Source organism: Mastigoproctus giganteus, chromosome 7, assembly GCF_048544385.1.
Source record: "Mastigoproctus giganteus isolate SK-2022 chromosome 7, ASM4854438v1, whole genome shotgun sequence".
NCBI classification, from domain to species: domain Eukaryota; kingdom Metazoa; phylum Arthropoda; class Arachnida; order Uropygi; family Thelyphonidae; genus Mastigoproctus; species Mastigoproctus giganteus.
In genome coordinates, this window is record NC_143581.1 from 33,131,592 (window position 1) to 33,153,934 (window position 22,343).

The 22,343-nt window shown below is 34.9% G+C and overlaps 1 protein-coding gene across 1 annotated transcript in view; it reads right to left on the reverse strand.

Annotated features, from left to right (window-relative positions):
• Nucleotides 1-22,343, reverse strand: part of LOC150082799 (mitochondrial inner membrane scaffold 1) — a 50,587-nt gene that overhangs the window by 17,260 nt on the left and 10,984 nt on the right. Inside the window, exons 2-3 of the mRNA XM_090378285.1 lie at nt 18,454-18,758; nt 7,060-7,390 (exon numbers count right to left, since the gene is read on the reverse strand). Of these exons, the coding sequence (XP_090234411.1) occupies nt 7,060-7,390; nt 18,454-18,673 (551 nt within the window). The 5' untranslated portion in view covers nt 18,674-18,758. The remainder of the gene's footprint in view (nt 1-7,059; nt 7,391-18,453; nt 18,759-22,343) is intronic.

Sequence of the window (22,343 nt, forward strand, 5' to 3'; positions counted from 1 at the left end):
GAAAACTTGGACATTCAGCTTGATATACCATCATCAATATCATTTATAAATACAGAAAACAATAATGGACCCAACACTGAACCCTGAGGGACTCCACTAATAACATTAGTCCACGATGAGCAGTGTCTGTCTTCTCCCACTCAACCATCCCTTTATCCATAGCAGCAATTTGCCTGCAGTACCACACTACTCCAATTTGTTCAGCAGTCTTCCATGTGCAACAGGTTTCAAAAGCCTTTCTAAGATCCAAATATATGATATCAAAGTTATTCCCTGCATCCAGTTCCTTTGTGACCACATCATAGTATCCAATCAAATTGGTCAGGCAAGACTTTCCCTTAAAAAACCATGCTGTGTCAGAGCTATAACTAAAGTCTTGTCTAGATGATCCTGCAGTGCTTCTTTAACCAATGCCTCCATTAATTTTCCTGGAACAGAAGTTAAACTCACAGGTCTATAATTACTTGTGTCAGCCTTTTATCCTCCTTTATGAATTGGGGTCACATTTGCACATCTCCAGTCCATGGGTACCTTCCCTGAGTCCAAGGAAGCTCTCATAATTATGGCTAAGGGTTTGCTTACTTCCTTTGCTGGCTCCTTTAATATAACTGGATAGATCCCATCCACCCCTGTGCTTTTTTTATGTTTATCTTCAACAATTTGTCTCCCACTTTTCTCTCAGTTATTACAAAATCATCTAGCTCACTGCTAGAGTTTAATTCACTTCTGGCATTCCACTCCCTGAATAACTCCTCATGTTGAGATGCAAAATACTCATTTAGTTTGTTAGCCACCTGAGCAGGATCATCAATAGTTGAACCATCAATATCCAGTGGACCAATTTGATTCATCCCTTTCCTTCTAGAGTTTAACTCTTTGCTGTTTTTGTTTGCATCTTTTGCCAAAGATTTCTCATAATCTGCCTCTGCCTGCCTAATCTCCTTTGTGACTGGGTTACAGACCAGCTGCCACATTTCTTCTCTGCCACATTTTATTAGTTCATCTGACATCAATTTAGGCCTAAACCTTGAACAATATTTCTTAATTGGTATGTAAAGCCTAGTAGCTTCCAAGATAAGTTCTTTGAATGGTTCCCGTTTTGAATTTGCTGATGGTAACATTATCAGTTGGTCCCACCGTATAGAATTTAAATACTGTCTCAGACCACCATAGTCGCCTTTATGAAAGCAAAAACCCTTAACTTTACCCCTGATGGTAGTTACCTCTTTGAGTAAATCCCACTTCAGCACACTGTGATCACTGCCACCTAGTGGTTCCTTTATCTGCAGACTCTTGTTGTTATTTGGTTTTTAGGAGCATTAGCAACTAAGGTCATATTGCTCCGGGGATATGCGGTGGTTATTCCCTGACCTTTCCGCATCCTCCATATTTAGTGGCTCACGGGCTCAAACCCCAGTCTAATCAAGAAGCGTGTGCTATGCACTGCTGCTCTTGCCCACCTGGCTACAGAGGCACCGCAGATTCTTAATGCATGAAGAATCACTACTGATAATCAGATCGAGTATTACTCTCTAGCTGCCTCCCGAACATGCTAATGTAGAAAACAATATTCCAATAAATCCACAAAAGCCTTGCTAGTGTGAAAGTCACCAACCCACAAATTCCAGTCAATATCTGGGAAATTAAAATACCCCATTATAAGACTCTGATTTACTGGCCCACTCTATTTATCTGTACAGTTTCTTATTAACTCATCAGAGTCATTAGGCCTATAACACATTCCTACTCTCAATTTTGATCTCCCAATACTTATGTCACACCAAACTAACTCGACACTGCACTGTCCAGCAATGTTGACTGGCTTCACTTCATAACTCCTCCTCCCTTCCTATCCATCCTTCCTGTACACACTACTCCACAAATTGCAGTTCTGCATTCCTTATATCTGTGTGACACCATGTCTCTGATATCTCAACAATATCTGCCTTTGATGTTTTGAGAAATACCTCAAATTCATCAAATTTATTTACCAAACTCCTAGCACTGGTGTATACGCAAGTATACATGCACCTGTTCCTATTCTTAGCTACCCTTACACAATTCATGTGTTTACTTGTACTGCAATGACTCCCAGCAGTCTCTGAAATACCCTGCATCTTGTTTTCCAGGCTGCTGCTCATTCCAATAGAAGCAGTGCAAGAATCACTTTCACCTATGCCACTGGCTACTGTTAATCTATTAGTCCTTGTATCCCCCCAAGCTAGCAGTTTTTCAACACACCTAACACTGCCTCGATAGCATCAGCAAATATTCTTGCACCCTTTCTATTTAAGTATATCCCATCCCTGTAGAAGCAGTCTTTCCTGTTAACAAGTACAGACCAGGCTGAAAAAAATTCTATCCCTTGAGCCTTGCAAAATCTTTCCAGGGCCGAATTGATCGACAAGGCTCATATACTCCCTCCTATCATGTTTGGGCAGAATTGCAGACACTTATAAATTGAACCCTAATTCATGGCTGTTTTTCAACAGTGACCTGTACTTGTTAAGTAATTCCACTGGTTTCCTAGTCTTAATATCATTAGTGCCAACGTGTACAAAATATCATCTTTTGTGCCCTTAAAAGATGATATCCGCCCTACAACGTCATCAACCTTTGCCCCTGGCAGACATACCCTGGTCCTGTTCCACCTATCCTTTTTTACATACCACGTTCCCGTTTCCCTGACAATGGAGTCAACTACTAGTCCCTGTGGGACCAGTGCATTCTGCCTTGGGGGTTGCCACTGTGTTGCGTGATGATCAAGTGCAAGCTCTGGCGTTGATGTGGGCAGCTGAGAGCTTGATGGGCCACTCAATTTAGATCCTTCAAGGGCATCCACCCTGTCCTTCAAGCCTCTCATATAGGCCCATAACAATGCTGAGTTGCCGCCTGATTTCCTTGATAGATCCTATCAGTCCCAGATGACTTGTTTACTTTTAGTTTAAACAATTTATCTTCCACTTTCTTCTCGGTTATCACAAAATCATTTAACTCCCAGTCGTAACTTGGTGTACTTCAGATATTCCTATCCCTAAAAACTTCTTCACAGGTGAATGTAAATGCAAAATATTTATTCAGCTTGTCAGAAATCTGAACAGGATAATCAACAGTTATGTCATTCATATCTAGTAGGCCAATATGGTTCATTCCTGCCCTTCTCGAGTTAACATAAGTAAAGAATTCTTTGACAGTTTTCTTTGCATTCTTAACCAGTGACTTCTCATAATCTGCCTTAGCTTGCCTAATCCCCTTAGTGATTTGACTGCAGACTAGTTTGTGCCTACTATAGCTTTCTGTGTCTCCTTCTAATTTTATAATCATTCCATGCATTTTTCTTCTCTGTCATTAGTCTCAGTGGTTCGCCTGACATCCATTTAGGTCTAAACTTTGAATAATGTTGTTTAGTTGGTATAAAAAGCTTAGGAACGTTTATGATTACTCCCTAAATGCTTCCCATTTAGAATTTGCTGTGGGTAACATCAATTGGTCCTACTTAAAGGAATTTAAAAACTGTCCAAGTCCACTGCAGTTGACTTTATGAAAGCAAAATCCTGTTAGTTACATCTTCAACATTTTTTCTTTTATTGGAAGATTCTTAATGCATAAAAAAAATCATTACTGCTGATAATCGGATGAAGACTATTACTTTCTCTTACCTCTCTAATGTGTTGCTGCAGTCACACAGACAGATCAAATGGGCTGGTGAGTCCCATATTATAGAAATTCTGATTTACTGGTCCACTCGATTTGTCTGTGTAATTTTTAATCATACTGATTACAGTCACTTGGTCTACAGCAGACTCCTACTCTCCTTTTAGTTTTCCCACTGCTTAAGTTACACCAAATTGATTCAATATTGCACTGGCCACCCATAATAATTGGGTACACTGACTCAGATTCTATGTGCTTTTTAACAAAGAGCATAACTCTCCCCCCCCAATCCTTTCAGTATACACAATGCATTCATTGTACTACCATATTAAAATTTCGTATATCTTATGTCTAAGTGGCACCATGCTTTCAACATTCCTACAATGCCTGCATTTGATGACTTAATCAGTACTTCAAATTTATTTATCAAATTTGTTTACTACACTCCTAGTATCAGTGTACAAGCAGGTATATATGCCTGTTTTTGCTCTTAGGGTTACTAAGAGCAAGAATTGCTTTCTCTTTTGTTTGCAGTTGCCTATTAGTCTGTGTACCTACCCAAGTTAGCAGCTTTCTAACCCACCTAACACTGCCTCAATAGCAGTTTGCAGTTGCTGTTAATCTATTAGTCTGTGTACCTACCCAAGTTAGCAGCTTTCTAACTCACCTAACACTGCCTCAATAGCACTGGAAAATATTCTTGCACCCTTTCTATTTAATTCTATCCCATCCCTGTAAAACAGTCTCTCCTGTTAATAAACACAGACCATGCTGAGAACAATTCTACCCCATGAGCTATATACATATATACAATGGGGCAGCCGTTGTATATATGTCCTTGCTCATCACAACAGATGCAGGTGGGCACAGGCATTTGATGTGTGCCCAAACTGGCAATCAAATTCACGTTACATTTGTCTCTATAAAAACATTTATAGAAACAAATGGAGTGAGCCAGTATATCAGAATGCCTTATAATGGATATTTTAACCTTCCAGGTATGGACTGAAACTTGGGAGTTGTTCACTCACACAGTAGCAAAACTTTTCTGGATTTACTAGATGACTGTTTTCTACATCAACACATTAGAAAGAGGCAATAAGAGAAAGCAATATTCTTGATCTGATTATCAGCAATGCACTCCTACAGTCATGGCACCTGTATTTTTTATAAACATGGTGAAGCTACATGCTGAGTTGCGTGCAGTACAAATCACTTTACAGCAACAAAGGGAACACCACAACTATCTACTTTATCATATTCAGAACTTGCTAACTGATCTAGCTAAGGAGATGAAAGAAGTAAAATTTTGTTGATGCCTCTTTTAAAATTCCTTTCAGTGACTACAAAAATCTTGTAATAAGTCAAAGTATAAACCACTGACAAACCATCTGCCAAATTCAGGAAGGCAACAAACATCTTCAAATTAAACTGAATCTCTGATCTTGGCCATCCAGTTTCCATTCAAATCGAAAAGATGTCACGCTTGCAAGGCTAAAGATAGGTCATACTTACCTTACTCACTTTTATCTTCTTTCTGTCTCAGATCTACCTTTCTGTGTGAATTATCATGCTCAACTGACAATCCAACACAGCATAGTTGACTGTTCTCTCTATAATAGAGTATGGCAAACCACAATATTAAGGCATGCAGTAAATCACTCCTACTTTGAAAAGAATTTTAGACAACAGGTATCAATGAAGTTTCACTTTCCTAAGAAAGATTCAATGTTCTGACAGAATTTTATGTTAAGTCCTATATAATGCACATTAGCATTAGTAGAGGCATAAGATGCAAGAAAGAAAGCTTATACAGCATCAGCCAAAAAAAAAAAAAAATCCTCCCATTTCACCCACTCATTCATTCCAAAAGTTTGTCTAGAATTCTGCCTTGAATTTATTAAACTTTCTGGACTTCTATTCTACAACTGTCTTTCCTCAATTTGAATTTATGCCAACTCAGGTGTGTGTAATCTGAGCAAGAGGAAGGATCTCATCAGAATTGAGCTTGTTCAGCCATCCAAGGCCTTATCAGATCGCCTTGCAGGTGCCTAGTCTCCGGACACTGGAATTTGTAGAACTTAAGCCTTTCTTGGTAAGAGAAACCCTTTTTTCCACTCAATCATCTCATTGGCCTCCTCCGTACTCATTCCAGCAGCTCTACATCCTTCCTAAGATGAGGCCTGCAGACCAATATGCAGTACTCAGGTGTGGCCTGACCATTGCCTTATACAAGGGAATAATCACCTCCTTATCCCTGCTAGCAAAATTCCTCTATATCATTGACTACTATGAGCTACTCTTGCAGCCTGTCTGCACTGTTCAGAAAACTTCATATCTGACTTAGTAACATGTCTTACTTTTAATGGCACCTATTATTTTCTACCACTGTTTGGTGCATAATGGTCTTTAGCTACTGCTGGTGTGTTTTTAGTTTTTAATAGAAAAATTAATATTTAAAAAATGCTATGTTTTTTAAGGAAATACTGATATTTATTCCACTTTTTTTTTTAAAAATCAAAAAATATATTAATTCTGTTGAAAATTAAAAAACATTATAGGCATAAAATATAAAGCTATTAGCCTCTTCAATGCACATGCATGTATATTTCTGCTAATTATATGTATAAATATAATAAACGTGTAAAATATATAATATAATAAACATAAGCAGAAAGATTATTTAGGTAGAAGGATATACTAAGCAGAAAAATAATGTCATGCACATTGTAATTCTATCCCAAGTGATTATTGCTTTCCGTGTTTATTATTCAAAAATAATAATAAATATTTCAAACGAATCTTTCAAGTAATTGTAAAAGCTACTATGTTTTTTATACCATCTGAGAAATGTTGTTCAAGATTTGCACCTAAATAGATGTCAAATAAACTGATGATAATAATGGCATAGAAGAAAAATTCATGGAATGATTATAAATTATCAGGACACAGAAATCTATTACGGGTATAAGCTAGTCTGCAATAAACTATTGGAATCTCCTTTGTGCGAAATGGTGAGAATTATTCAAATGGATTGTAACTTCATTTTATGTTAACAAAGCAATTAATGGTTAGCTCTTTACTTCTTTCTAGTCTGGTATAAAATATTATTTCCTGACTATGTCACTTCAAACACACAGTGGCATGAAAGGAGAAAATCAATCTTAAACCAGAACTCTAAAGAAAATCAACACAGGAGCAAGCATATGGTATATTTTGTACAACATGGTCATAAAATGTTTTTTTATAATAATCAAAACTGAAAAAATGAATGCACTAAAGGAACAAATGTTTAGAATTTAGGAATCCAGAACTTAATTTAAAATAATTAAAATGCTAAATTACTAAATGGTGAAATGATTAGTTAATAATTAAAAAAAAAAAAAAAAATTTTTTAAAACTTACCTTAATGCAATATAGTAAAAAGACCCAAACCAAACCAAAGAGGTAGAAATGTGTACTGGTATTAAAACATACCAGTATTCCTTCAGCATCTTTTTATATCGCTGTATTAATGAGAGTTTCTTTTCAGGTTCAGTCTGAGAAGATGAAGGGGCAACATTTTCACTTGGATTATCCTTTGGGATTTCATGCTGTGAAAGTACTTTTGAACTATGTGAAAAATAACTTAGAGAAACTTTTGGTTGTGAAAGAGCTTGCACTTCAAAAGCAGGATATTTACATTGCAATAATTTGTTTCTTCCAAACATTCCTAAGGGTCCTATGCTGAAAGTTCCTATATCAAATAAAAAAATATATAAACTTTGAATTTCATTATTACTATCAGCTGTAAGGTGCGTACAAAGCATTAAAAATATCATTCACTGAAATAAAGACTAAACTCTATCCAGACAAATTTAACTTAAAAACACATTCAGAAAATTCAATTATTTATTACTAAATAGCATTTGGTGGATCTTGCTGCATAATGTCACTAAATATGGCATAATGAATGTGATTTTTGTGGTTGAGATTTGCTGGAAAAGGTGAGAAATAAATCTCATCCTTTAATACTGCTCCACAAGATAATGCCATTAGAAGTAAGGTCATAAGCTCCGAACTCCACGGTTTTGAGAAATTCATAATTACACACTGGTGGCTATTAATAGTGAGCATATCTCAAAAAATTTTCAATACAGCTTAGCAATCGGTTGGAAGAAACTGAATGTGTAAAAGTTTCCCAAAATGTGCATTTTAATATCCTATAAGGTTGCATTACTTATATCAACAGAGAAATTTTTTAAAAATATGAAATATATATGACTTAATTTCTAGTACTTGCTGGCATTTTTACGGTTGATAAAATTAAATCCATGTCAGGAAACTGATTAATATCATTGCAGCTTATCCATACACTATTTGTGTGGATAAGCTTCAGTTGGAAGTGCTAGGGATTTTGCCATAAGGTCATAGAGATGTGAACTGCAGAGTCTAGATTAGCATTATATGTCTTTGCATTATATTTCTTGCATCAGCCAAAAGAAAAAAAAAAAAAAAAAAAAAAAACCCTTCCCACTTCACCCATCTGGTCACTCCAAATGTTTGTCTAGTTCAGCCTTAAACTTATTTAAGGCTATCAACTTCCACAACAACAGATGGAAGTCTGTTCCAGCAATCAATTACCCGCTGGCTAAACGAAAACTTCCGCACAGCTATTCTACAACCGTCTTTCCTCAATTCAAATCTATGCTCCCTCAGGTTCTTAATCTGAGCAAGTGGAAGTATCCCATCAGCATTGAGCCTACTCAAACCATTCAAAGCCTTGTACACCTCAATCAGATCCTTGTACACCAGCAAACTTGCAGAATTTAAGCCTCTCTTAGTAAAAGAACCCCTTTGTTCCTCTCACAAACCTTGTTGCCCTTCTCTGTACTTCTTCTAGCAACTCTACATCCTTCCTAAAATGAGGCCTTCAGATCTGTATCCAGTACACAAGGTGTGGCCTGACCATTGCCTTATACAAAGGTATAATCACTTCCTTGTCTCTGCTAGCAAAATTCCTATATATCATTGACAAAACTCCATGACTTGCTCTGGCAGCCCATCTGCACTGCTCAGAGAACTTCATATCTGACTGCACAATTACCCCCAGGTCTTTTTCATTCTCCACCTCCCTGAGTGTAGTACCACACAGTTGGTACATTTCTCTTGGGTTGTACTTTTCACCTAATTGCTGCTATTGAAGGTAGCAAGGCACAAACTGTTATAGAAATTTGGAAGAGATTTTACATCAAAGTTGCCGCTGATATGATTGTGGAAGCCTGGAATGATGTAACAAAAGACTGCTTGAATTGAATGTGGCAGAAACTTATCCCTCATTTAATTTGCGATTTTGAAGGCTCTGAACCTTCAGAGCAACTAAAACAAATCAAAGCAGGTTGTGTTACTCTTGCAAAAGAAGTTGGTTTTGAGGGAGTAGAAAATGAAGATGTAGAACTTCTAGAGTCTCACAGTGAGTATCTATCTACTTCAGACTTGCAACAACTTGTTGCAGCCAGTCAAGTGGAAAGTGAAGATGAGGATGGTGACGAGGTCCAGCAGGCTGCCCCACAGAACTTAAAACAGCAGTTATCAGCTGCCTGCTTTAAGTGGAATCAAAAAGCATCTGCAGTGGATTGAAAATAATGATTATAATGCTGAATATAGTAGGATAGTGCTTGGTGCATTTGGACCCATTTGGAACCATACAGGCAGCTCCCATATGAAAGAAGGAAGCAGGAAAAGCAACGAAAGCTAGATAGCTATTTTAAACCAGTGCAGAAGAAAGAAAAGCAGGACGGTGAATCACACTCTTCCACATCCTTCCTTGACAAATGCAAAGTACTGCATATGGGTAGAAGTAACCCCAGAGAAACGTACCAACTGTGTGGTACTACACTTAAGGTGGTAGAAAATGAAAAAGACCTGGGAGTAATTGTGCAGGCAGATATGAAGTTTTCTGAGCAATGCAGACAGGCTGCCAGGGCAGGTCATGGGATTTTGTCAATGATATATAGGAATTTTGCTAGCAGGGAAAAGGAGGTGATTGTCCCTCTGTATAAGGCAATGGTCAAGCCTCGCCTTGAGTACTGTGTACAGGTCTGGAGGCCTCATTTTAGGAAGGATGTAGAATTGCTTGTGCATGTACAGAGAAGGGCAACAAGATTGGTGAGGGGAATGAAGGGATCCTCTTACCAAGAGAGGCTTAAGTTCTGCAAATTGCAGTGGCTGAAGACTAGGCACCTGTGTGGTGATCTGATTGAGGTGTATAAGGCCTTGAATGGGTTGAGCACGCTGAATTCTGATGGGATCCTTCCACTTGTTCAGATTACGAACCTAAGGGGGCATAAATTCAAATTAAGAAAGGACAGATGTAGAATAGATGTGCGGAAATTTGCCTTTAGCCAGCGGGTGGTTAATTGCTGGAACAAACCTCCATCTGTCATTGTGGAAGTTGATAGGTTGAATAAATTTAAGGAGGAACTGGACAGGCATTTGGAGGGAATGGTGTGATTTTTTTTTTTTTTGGTTGATGCTGCATAAGCTCATACACATGCTTTCTTGCATCACATGCCACTACTACTACTACAATAAGGAAAGATTTTATGAAACACCTAATAAGTTTAAGAAGGCTATACACCAATACAGCTCTATTTTAAAAGAAAGGCTCTAATAAGACACTAAATCACGACACCATATAATGTAAAGTCCATACACTGCCTATATAACTGAGATTAAAACTGCAGACCAAGGGCGGAGAGTTTAAGGCTATATACCAGTATGGCTCTATTTTAAAAGAAAGGCTCTAATAGGACACCATATCACATGACACCATGTGATGTAAAGTCCGTACACTGCCTATATAACTCAGATGAAAACTGTAGACCTAGGATGGAGAGTTTTGCTTCATCCTGCATATAAAACTTAGCTCCTGATTTTTTTCTATTTGTACATATGAAAAAATTTTTTCATATGTAAAAATAGAAAATTTTATGCAAAGCACTTTTTGAATGATGGGGGAGCAGAAAACAAGAGTGATAGAGTGGCTACAACAACAGAGTCCATCCTTTCCTTGGTGCATATGTGAGTTGGAAAGAAAAATAGCAAAAATGCATTGATATATAAGGTGGATATAGAGAATAATACACGATTTCCAGTGTTTGTTTAATAAATAATATAAATTTCAACTTTGTATCTGCTGTCATCTTTATACGTTTATAGCCAAAGAAGCACTACTTAAGTTTCTGATTGGTTGGCAGAATTTTTTTTAATTAAACATGAGCAACTTTTCTTCATCTTTCATCACTAATCAGCCATTCTTTATCTTTTTTCTTAACTCTCTCATGAATTTATCTTTAAAGTTTGGCTTCCAGATCTAAATGCATTAAAAGTGCAATCTCACAATTGTTCTTTACCGTAGATTTACAATTATCCAATGTGGTTTGGCAATAAATTTTCCCAAATAATCAAGACCCAGGCAAATCAGCAAAATGGAAGAATAAGCCATAAATACGAAAAAGGAATGTTTCTTTATATATATATATATATTCACATCTATAAAAAGTATACTACATCACAGAAACATCTTACATAAAAATTTTTGTGTATATACATGTTTATATTTTTTTGAAAAAGGAAATTGGTAAAGTTCAGTCTTTCCCTTTCTCTGACCTTCCTGAGAATGGTACTACATAAATTTCAAACCATCATCCCTTCAGCAAGTATGTCTCCTTGTTCTTCAATACCAGTCAAGTAAGAACTCCACATAAGAAAAAGTGGGGTTAACCAGAGCCATAAATATCCAATTAACCCATCCTGGGATAATCAGGAGTCTACCATATAATGAAATAATAACTTCCTTTCTCTTAATTGCAAAGGTCTGATAAATCACCAATATGACACCACATGCCTTTATCATATGAAAAATTACAGTATTGTAACTTCTGAATATTTTTCATCCTGCACCCCTCCCCCCAAAAAATTAGGCCCAATTCAGTACAAAAGGGAGATAAAACTTTTTATATGTTTATGAGAGGCTGATACAACACAGATTTCTGCCCTGGAGCTAAGCTCTGTCTGACAATCCATTCTTGAAAAATGCAATGTCCATCTTTTGCTCATCCATTTCACTCACACATAAAATAGCAATATATCATGTAGCCTAGTTACATACAAAGCAGAGAAGGGCTTTGATTTTTAGGTCACCACACAAATTTTCCTCAAGTATTTTCATAGTCCATACTTTTTAAAAGTGCCTGCATATTTTCATTAGTGTTTGATCCTGAATTACAACCCTGCATATAAGAATGGTGTTTGAGCCTAATTTAATCTAATAAAATATAATGCATATGCCTTCTTAATGATTAGAGTACACCCTTGTTTTTGGGATTTCACAGATGTCTGGATTTCCAGTTCCCCAAATACACACATAAATTGAATTAGAATTATTAATGTACTTTAAAGACATTATAAACAACATTAAATAGCTGACTATTTCTGTAGCCCACTAGATAGCAACTGAAAGATCAAAACTACCTAAGTAAGAAAAGGCAGTAAAAAAGCTATAAGATGGCAGTCACATATGATGTAGTGGTTTTGAAAACTCAATCAGTGCCCAGTGTGGCAATTTCTTGGCCAATAGTCATGTTCAACCACATGCCTGAAACTCTTCAAGCTGAATCTTCGTGAGGTGTGACATTTTCATCCCCCCTCCCAAATAAATCAAAGAAATTGCAAACTTTTGGGGAAGGAGAAAGGTGGAAAATGTAAAGATGGAACATTTTCACAATTAGGCCATAAAAAAATACACTAAAATAACTCAACTTTACATTAAAAAGAAAATTAGAAAATTGTTAAATGCTTTTTATTTTGTACTGATCATAAATTGCTCCTATTTTCCCATAACTTTCAATTATGCATATATTGATTTTACTTCTAAACTATCTTTGCATGATCAATATTTTAAAGTGAAAATTTCCCTTTTCACAAAAGAAACAAATCACATCTCTTAATGTATACAAACTAAGTTTGCTTCCTCATGTCAATATACTGAAATACTTTCTGTATATTGACATGAAGAAGTTCATTAAAAGTTTGATAGCTAATTTTTGATATTGATACCCACTTTTTTGGGTATCAATATCAGAATTGCTGAAAATATTCAGAAATTATTAATATGTTAAAGAATAAACACTAATATTAGAGATAACTGACATTTCTCCTTTAAAAAAAAAAAAAAATATATATATATATATATATTGCAGCTGTCTTAATTTTAACTGCAAAAAAAGAGAAAAATCATGCACTAATAAGTAATAATAATAATTCTTGCCTACAGAAACAACATGAACTCTGATTTTCAAATAAGATTATAGTTATTCTATTCAATGAAATAATCACTTGTGGCTTACACTTTCTTATGACAACACAGTTTTCATAAAATTATCAAAAACTGCTGATAAGGAATATCCAGAGTCCATTTATTTACTGGCCAATAGTATTACATTGTAAATATTTTAGTCACGCTGTGATAACATTACACATTTTAACAAGGTTTGTGTATGAAAATAATTCAGTCAATTAACAACATCTTTTTTATCATACCCAAAAGCAGGGGGGAACTTCCCATTTGATATATTATCTCTAATGCTCAATTTATACCAGTACTCTTGTCAAGAAACAGGGCACACAGTGATACACATGATACTAGATCAACCATCCATCAAGATAGATACCATCAATGTCAGAAGATTAAATGGAAAAAAAAAAAAAAAAAAAAAAGGAATAAGTAATAGGTAGTGAAAGTAAGGAAAGGAAAGGAAAGTAAAGCTAAATAATAATTATAAATTAATTTATTCCAGGAGTAAAATATTGCCGACCGGGCTAGCTGGGTGGGTATGGTGCCTGCTTGGCAACCCAAAGGTTGCGGGTTCGAATCCCGCCTCGGGCTTGGGTCAGAGTAGTGCGAAAACCTTGGGAGGTGCATTATGGCCACAGAAGCCGATGCGCCAACAACTAACAAAAACAAAAAAAAAAAAAAAGTAAAATATTGTACAAGAAAGGTGTATAATAGCATTTAGAGAGTTTCAAAGAAGGTTTAATTGAATGGGAAGCATTATCCAGGTGGAAAGTTGGGTAATGAAATTTGTCAGCGCACATAATCCAATTGAAGTCATCTTTAATATATTGAAAAGAGGAGTAGAAGCTAATGACAAAATTAAAAATAGCATTGATTAGAGATTTAAACAGCAAGGGGAAAAAAATAACAGTTACCTCTGGAGAAATATTTTAGAAAACCTTTTAAAGGTAAAGCTAACAATAATGGTAAAAGGTTGCAAGAATTTCAGCACAAAGATAGTCACAGGTCTAAGGAAGGAACATAATCGAAACCACAAGGGCATAATTCACCATATCATTATAGAAAAAGATCTTCAACAACCACTTGAAGATATATGTGTATACAGAAGATTTGAGCTAGAAGTGACCTCATCTTAATATTGAGCAAATTAAAAATGGTAAGTAGTGCCAAAACAGTTACAAAAGGTGCTAAAATGAAATAAAATTGAAAAAACCCTCAGATTTTCCAGTGACCATTGTATACAGAACCTGCTTTATTGTAAGTTTAATGGCATTTTTGATGGTAATGTAACTAGATAAAGAAAGGTAAAAATTTAAGATAATTTTAAAGGAAGCTACAAAGCAGGTATGTTGCAGAGAAGGTACATAAAAGCAGGAAATTCAGAACACTACAATGGGGCTCAAGAAATTAAAAAGGCAGTTTCTTGATATTCCACTAAATCCCTTACTGGAATATCAAGAAAAGTGAAAAAATACTAAGCCATATGAAAGAGGTTAAACAAAACTTGCAAAGATTTTGGGAAGGATATGAAAAACAAGTATCAGGAAGGTGGAAAATGTTTTGTTATTTAGTTAAAAAATTTAAAAGGATACTTTAGAAATAGAGTAAATACTTTTGATGCACTGATAAAAAAGGAATGGAAGGCTTTACAGAAGAGGAGAAAAAGATTGAAATGGTGGAAGTTTGGGATACTACCTCTATTAGTGAGATAGAAAAAGAAGTCATGGAAAGTATAAAGAAGGGAAAGGAAGCAGGCATAGATGAAATCAGATGTTAAATGCTGAAAAATGGAGGAATAACAACATTACAGTGGTTACATCACATTATCTATTGGTTTTTTCCAATGAAAAATTACAGAAAATTCGAGCAAAACATTAATGCTACAATATATAAAAACAGGAAATAAAGCTAAATATGAAATTACATGATAATATCACTCCTTAGAGTACCAAATAAAATCTATGCAAGTATTTTAGAAGATGGATAGAATGTTATTGTTGTTGAATTTATTATTGAATGTTATTATCTTAGAAGAGAGTTAATATTGAATGTAATTCATAATTTCCACCAAGACAAATTATAGAAACTTCTAGGGAAAATAAGAAGAAACTCTATTTACTATTAAATAAGAATTTTTGCCGTGCTTTGTACCTAATGATTTAAATCTTGTAAAACTCTTTTTTTTTGCCGATTCATTACTTTTTTATTTCTATTATATACAAACTGTCTGAAGGTATTAGAGTAAATTCAATTCAATCTAACAATCATGTGTTATATGATTTCAATTCAATTGCATCCAATGCAGAGAAATGTTATAAAAAAAAAAAAAAAAATTTGCTTTTCAAACAGTAGTTAGAAATAAAATATAATAAAAAAAAAACTTTGGAAACAGTCCTTGGACATCAGGAAGCATAACACAGAAAGTGTCAGGTAACATAAAAGCTACAAGTTGTCAAAATTTATCCCACTTTGAAACTTATTTTATCAATGAATTGGTGAAACACATTAAGTTTGTGATGCTCGCTCTAGCAGTGTTCAGCAATAACAGAATGATCAAAATTAGCAATGTAAATAGCCCCCTCCATGTTTTGAAACATGATCCCTCACGCTGACAGTACTGCCAATCAGTGGTGGGATTCAAATAATTTAACAACTGGTTCGCTGCCCTAATGACCGTTCTAAGTATAAAAAAACTATATATCGAAAGGTAGTTTATTATTTGATGCAGTTAATACTTAAATAAGAACAATAAAAGAGGTCCACAAAACTAGATTATGTTATAAGAAAGAGTTTTAAAATATTAATGACAAAATATGAAATAATACCTGACAAAAACAATAAAACTGTTATTTAAGATATTTCCATATTGCTTCTTGATTGGCGTCCTTACTTGCAATTTTCTTCGCTTTTATCCGAGCATCATCGGCTGAATGATTTATCCTTAACCATCTTTTCACTGGAGGAACAGGATCCCATTCCTTTAGAGGTAGGCTGATTAGACTATTAGTCATTGTGTTTAATATATTAGAAACAGTTAGGCGACTTCTCTTCTCTGAACATTATGTTCATCTTTGAAAAAAACCCCTTTCCGCTTCTGCTGAACTTACAGCAATTGTTCTGACAATATTTTTAGCTCTTTGAACACTTTCAGGAATTGCATAATTCTGGGAATTTTTTAAAACATTTTCCACGAAATCTCGATAATCATTAATATCAATTTGTTAATTAAGAATGTCATTAAATACGAGCAATTGTTCTTCAGCTGCTTTCCATGGAACTAGTACTTCTTCAATATTCCAGTAACCTGGCTCCAAAAAATTGAGACATTGTAATTTATTCCTATCTTGAAATTGGCTACAACTTGCTTTTAAATGTTCACAATCCATTAGTCTTTTTTTCAAATTTGTTACGATGGATTCTAAAAATCTTTCCCGAGGAAGCCCGACAAATCGATGATTTTCTACAAATTTTATATTTTTGAAAGTTTCTGAAGTAATTAATTCATCAACTTTTTTTCGTATACACCCTTTTCTTTTCTAAGCATTTGAAATGCTTTAATAGATCTTATCAAGAGGTTTTCAGCCTTTATTATGTCTATATTTCTTGCTTGCAGTGCATCTGAAAGAAGAGAAATTTAGTTTAAAATATCAATCATCAATGCCAAATCAGTTATAAAATATATATTTTCAAGACGGGCAGCCATACTTAAGTACTTTTTATTTGAATAAAAATAGTGATGTGGCGCTGGATAAGCACGCCACACAAGTAGGGTTGACCTTAACTACAGGCAGCCCATCTTGGTCCCAAAACTCTTCCAATCTTTATAATTTCCATTCCAAGTTGTTCAGATATTTTGGAAAGTTCAATTTGCTTTTTATTGGATTGATGAAAAATAGTATATATCTTATCAATAAATATTTTAAAATGATTTACTTGCTTTATTTCCTTTATCGAATCATCTAAAACAAGATGGAGGCGATGATTTAAACAGTGCCATATTATTATGTTTGGAAACTTTTTTGCAATCCTAGTGCTCACTCCAGATTTTCTCCCAAGCATAACGCTGGCACCATCGGAGCAAAATCTTATTAAATTTTTTTCTAGGTAATTCTTAGTAAGCCCAACATTATTTAAACTTTCCATAACTGAAGAACATATTGTCTCTGCATCTTGTTTTTCCAATTCAACTAGTTCAATGAAAATTGGTGATGTAATTGAATCCTCAACTTTTAAGGAAAGTATAATAACTGGTTTGCAGGATATCGCTGAAGCTTCGTGAATAATCAAACATATTTTCAGATTATTTTCAATAATTTTATTAAATGTTTCTTTTTTAATTTCCTTTGCAATGAAATCAACTACTTTCACAGCAGTTTTACGAGAATGTAATCCTATTCCCATATCTAATCCATTTTTAATTTGCCCTTATGTCATCTTCTATGTCTGAAAACGGTTTACATCTTTTTGCCAGGCTGTAAACTGTATTAAAATTGTTATATTGTTGCACTGTCCAGCATTCAGGAAGATTATTTTCAATTTTGGAGTTGTTATCGTTTTTTATTTTAATAATTGACGTGCTGCTTTCTTCAAGTTGGAGTGGTTGTGCTTGTGACTGTTTTGTACCATCTAAGGCCAATTCTGATACAACAAAATCTGATTTGAAAAAAATCAGTCAAACTCTGTTGCCTTTTCATCCTTTTAAGGGCTACTGCAAAAAATTTTAAAAATGTTTTATTTTAATATACAGTATTATAAAGCAGGAGCGGATATGTGCCTATATATTTGAATATTTTTACTGGTTCTGTCCACGTGTGGTCATATCATAAACAAAGCATTGTGCTTATACCATTGATAAACACCAGTCAGAACATTCATTTTATCGATACTAAACAAAAATTTCTTGCTGAATTAATAACCTTTTTTAACAACCGGTTCGCCGAACTCAACAAAAAATTAGGTATCGTTCTGCCGAACTGGTGCGAACCGGCTGAATCCCACCACTGTTGCCAATGTAACATACTCCACAATCCAAATATTTGATAATAAACACCTTGCAAAAAGAAAGGAATGGGCAAACTCAAGAGGAAAGTCACATTTTTTTTTTCATGATCAACCCAGTCATTCCTGTCCATAATAATCATGTATCATATGAATTCTGTTTATTCCCCAGCATGCAGAGCATTCTTGGCACCTTGCCTCAAAACCAACTGTATTTTAGTTACTATAGTTTAATGAGTTTATCAGTTTTACTAAATTCGTATTTTAATTATTCATTCCATTTTAGTACTTATTTTGTTTATATAACTACACATTTATATTAACTCTGGTGTGCATCAGTTGTTAAAAGAAACTTTCTATGTTACAAAATAAAACTCAAATATTTATGGTTGTTTAATTCTTATGACAAGATGAAATTATATTCTCAGTAATACTAAAATGAAGAAAACAATGTGCAAACTTACTGAACTGTCCATCAGTAAATCCTTCAGGATGCTTGGTTTTCACATAAATTTCATCAGAATGAAAATATGCTGAATGGTTATTTCCTAGTCTTTGCCATATGCAACAGTGGCGATTAAAAACTTTTTTATGCCAATAAAATAACATTTCTTTTGAGATAAATACTTCTCTTGGAGGCAAATAATGAAGGGGTACTTTGAAAAATTTCCAGGTTCTATGCATCTTATTTGTGTTCAAGGAAAATTGATGTATAAGATTAAATAAAAACCAGGAAATAAATTACAAAATTTGCTGATCCTTTAAAAGCCTATAAAGAAAAATTAATAAAATAAAAACATTTTCAAAATAATTCCAGAGCAATTTTGAAACAGAATTTCTTAATGCTATAAAATTTTCCAACTACAGCTAATAGATGTTCCTAGAATATAGTTTGCTCTTTCTCAATTAGAATAATACACTCTTCACTACTCAGAGTTTAAATTTAAGATACACATAAAAAAATTCACCTACTAAGCTGATTTTTAAAATGTTTTAGATATAATTAAAAATTTTAGTTAAATTGTTACTGCAAAAAAAAATAATAAATAAAAATATTAAAATATTCCTGGGATTGCAGACTTAGAGCTTTACATGCTTACACAAGTTATTTAACTCTAAACTGCTGAAATATAATTCATTCCTGGATATAAATTTAAGCCACCTTTCATTACTTCATTATACTTCATTACATAAAGTATAATAAAGTTTATGCTCAAAATTACGAATTCTTGATGGGGTCACATTCTAGATCTGCAATTAACCTGAAAATTGTAGTAATGTGTTGACACTTCAGTATAGCTTTGGACTGTGTTGGAGTATAACTACAGTTATCAATGGGCTGTGCAGTTTTTTGTGAAGCATATCAGCTCAGCTCAATAACAGATACACAGTGTGCACATTTGCACCTCTGTAAATTTTCCAGGGGCTGCAGCCAGTTCCAAAGAAAAGAATATGGAAAAGTGAACAAAAACACTTTTACAATTTTACATCCATTCATTCTTTTGTGTGGTGCTTAACCTGCTGGGAAGGTCCATGAATTCTACTGATATTCTGATAAATGTAATAAAAACGAACACTCTGCAGCTGTAGCATTCACTCACACCCTTATTTGCAATAAGGGCCCAAGGCCACTAATGTGACATTTTATTTTAATTATAAAAATTAAATTTTTAACATTTTTACTGAATTCAAAATGGTGAATTATTAATTATGATTTGCTAAACCCAATTAAAAAATATCAACCAAAAATGAGAGAAGACAATAATAAAGTTTTCATTTTTCTTTTTTAGAATTCAAGGTCACTGATTCCCCAGATTGAAACTTGAATGCTGCATGGTATATATCACCTTTTTTGGTGGTGGTGAAAGAGAAAAAAAAAAGGGGGGGGGGGGCACAGGGACACAATCTGGAAACCCTAATTTTATAGCAAATTTATAGGTATTTTGAATAAATTTCAGTTCCACTTTATGCAAAGCTTAAAACATATATACAAGACCTCACTCTTAATAAATTAATGATTATGGCATCTGCAGCTATAGCAAACAAGTTTTGAGAAACTTTGCATGTTAACCCTTTCCTGCTCATCATCACAGGTAACTAATAAACAATTTTTTTACAGCACATGAAAAATTACAATGCCCCATAGAGGGAAAGAACTTTATGCAGTTACTGAATACCCATGTGGGAAAAAAAAAAGGAAAAATAAAACTGAAATTTTGTTTAATTACACACACATAAGGTCTCAAAGCACAGTTTTCTGTAATCTTATATGTAGAACAGTAGTACTAGCCGTAATTGCAAATAATGCAAGAAAGCAAGCTTATACAGCATCGGACAATAAAAAACCTACACAGTCCACCCATCTGTATCATCCAAGAATTTGTCTAGTTCTTCCTTGAATTTATTCAATCCATCCCACTTCCACAACAGATGGAAGCCTGTTCCAGAATCAACCGCCTGCTGGCTGAAGACAAACTTCCACACATCTATCCTGCAACCATCCTTCCTCAACTTGAATTGAGAAAGGATGTGCAATTTAGCCAGCTGGTAGTTGATTGATGGAACAGACTTCCATCTTTTGTTTGATGGAAGTTGTGGAAGCTGATAGCCTAAATAAATTTAAGGCTGAGCTGGACAGGCATTTGGAATGAATGGAGGGGTGAAATGGGAGGTTTTTTTTTTTTTTTTTTTTCTTTTGGCTGATGCTGCATAAGCTTGCTTTCTTGCATCGTATGCCAATGCTAATGCTAACATGATCTCCATCAGAAGGTGAAAGATCATAAAAGGAGCAAGAATGCCATTAACAATCAGCTTACTCAATCCATTCAAGGCTTTAAGCAACTCAATTAGATCTCCTTGCAGGTATCTAGTCTTGAAACACAGCAATTTACTGAAGCCTTTCTAGGTAACAACACCCTTTTGTTCCCTTCACCAGTCTGGTTGTCCTCTGTATCTGTTCCAGCACATCTACATCCTTCCTAAAGTGAGTCCTCCAGGCCTGTATACAGTATTCAAGACGCGGGGGCCTAACCATAGCCTTATACAATGGGATAATCACCTCCTTATTCTTGCTAGCAAAGTTTCTGTATATCATTGACAAAACCCCTTGAGCTGTCCTGGCAGCATATCTGCACTGCTCAGAGAATTCCATGTCCGACTGCACAATTATCCCCAGATCTTTTTCATTTTCTACTAGCCTGAGTGTAGTATCACACAGTTGAAAGTTACTGGTACCAATATGCAGTACCTTGCATTTGTCAATGTTAAACTTAAAATTCAATTTATTAGCCCACTGACCTAATTTTTCTACAACTTGCTACAGTAGCATACAGTCATTAGTGTCTTTAATCACCCTGCCAAACTTTGTATCATCTGCAAACTTCAACATTAAGCCTGATATACCTTCATCTATATCACTGATAAATAGTGAAAACAATTGGCCTAGCAATGAACCCTGGGGAACTCCACTAATAACATTAGTTCACAAAGAGCAGTGCCCATTAATAACCACTCTGTCTTCTTCCAATTAACCATCTCTTTATCCATAGCAATAACTTGCCCTTAATGCCATATTGCTCCAGTTTGTACAGCAGTCTTTAATGTGCATATCAAAAGCTTTTCTGAAATCTAAGTATGTGATGTCAAAATTATTTTTTGCATCCAGTTCCTTTGTCACTGTATCATACTAACCGATCAGATTGGTTAGACAAGACTGCTCCTCAACAAATCCATGCTGTGATTGCAGTATAATTGCATGCCTGTCCTGATGGTCCTGCATTACTTATTTAACCAGTGATTCCATTATTTTCCCTGCAACAGATATTAAACTAACAGGTGTGTAATTATTCATGTTGCCTTTTGATCCCCCCCCTCTGAATTATTATACATTTGCAAATCTCCAATCCACGGGAACTTCCCCTGAATCTAAGAATGTTCTCGTAATTGCAGCTAAGGGTTTGTTTAGCTCCTCTGCTGCTTCCCTTAATATAACTGGATAGATTCCATTCACCCCAGGTGCCACTTTTATGTCCATTTTCAACAAATTCCCCTCCACTTTTCTTTCAGTTATCACAGTCATTTATCTCCTCGTTAGACTTTGATAAACTTCTGGCATCCCCTTTCCTAAAAAAACTCTAGTGTAGATGCAAAATACTTATTCAATTTGACAGCAACCTGAGCATGGTTCATCAACAGTTAACCCATAGTCATCAAGTGGCCCAATATAATTCAACTCCTTCCTTCTACTGTTAATATAAGCATAGATGTCTTTGCTGTTTTACTCTGCATTCTTTGTCAGAGACTTTCCATAATTTGCCTTAGCTTGTCTAACCTACTTTGTGGCTTGATTACAGAC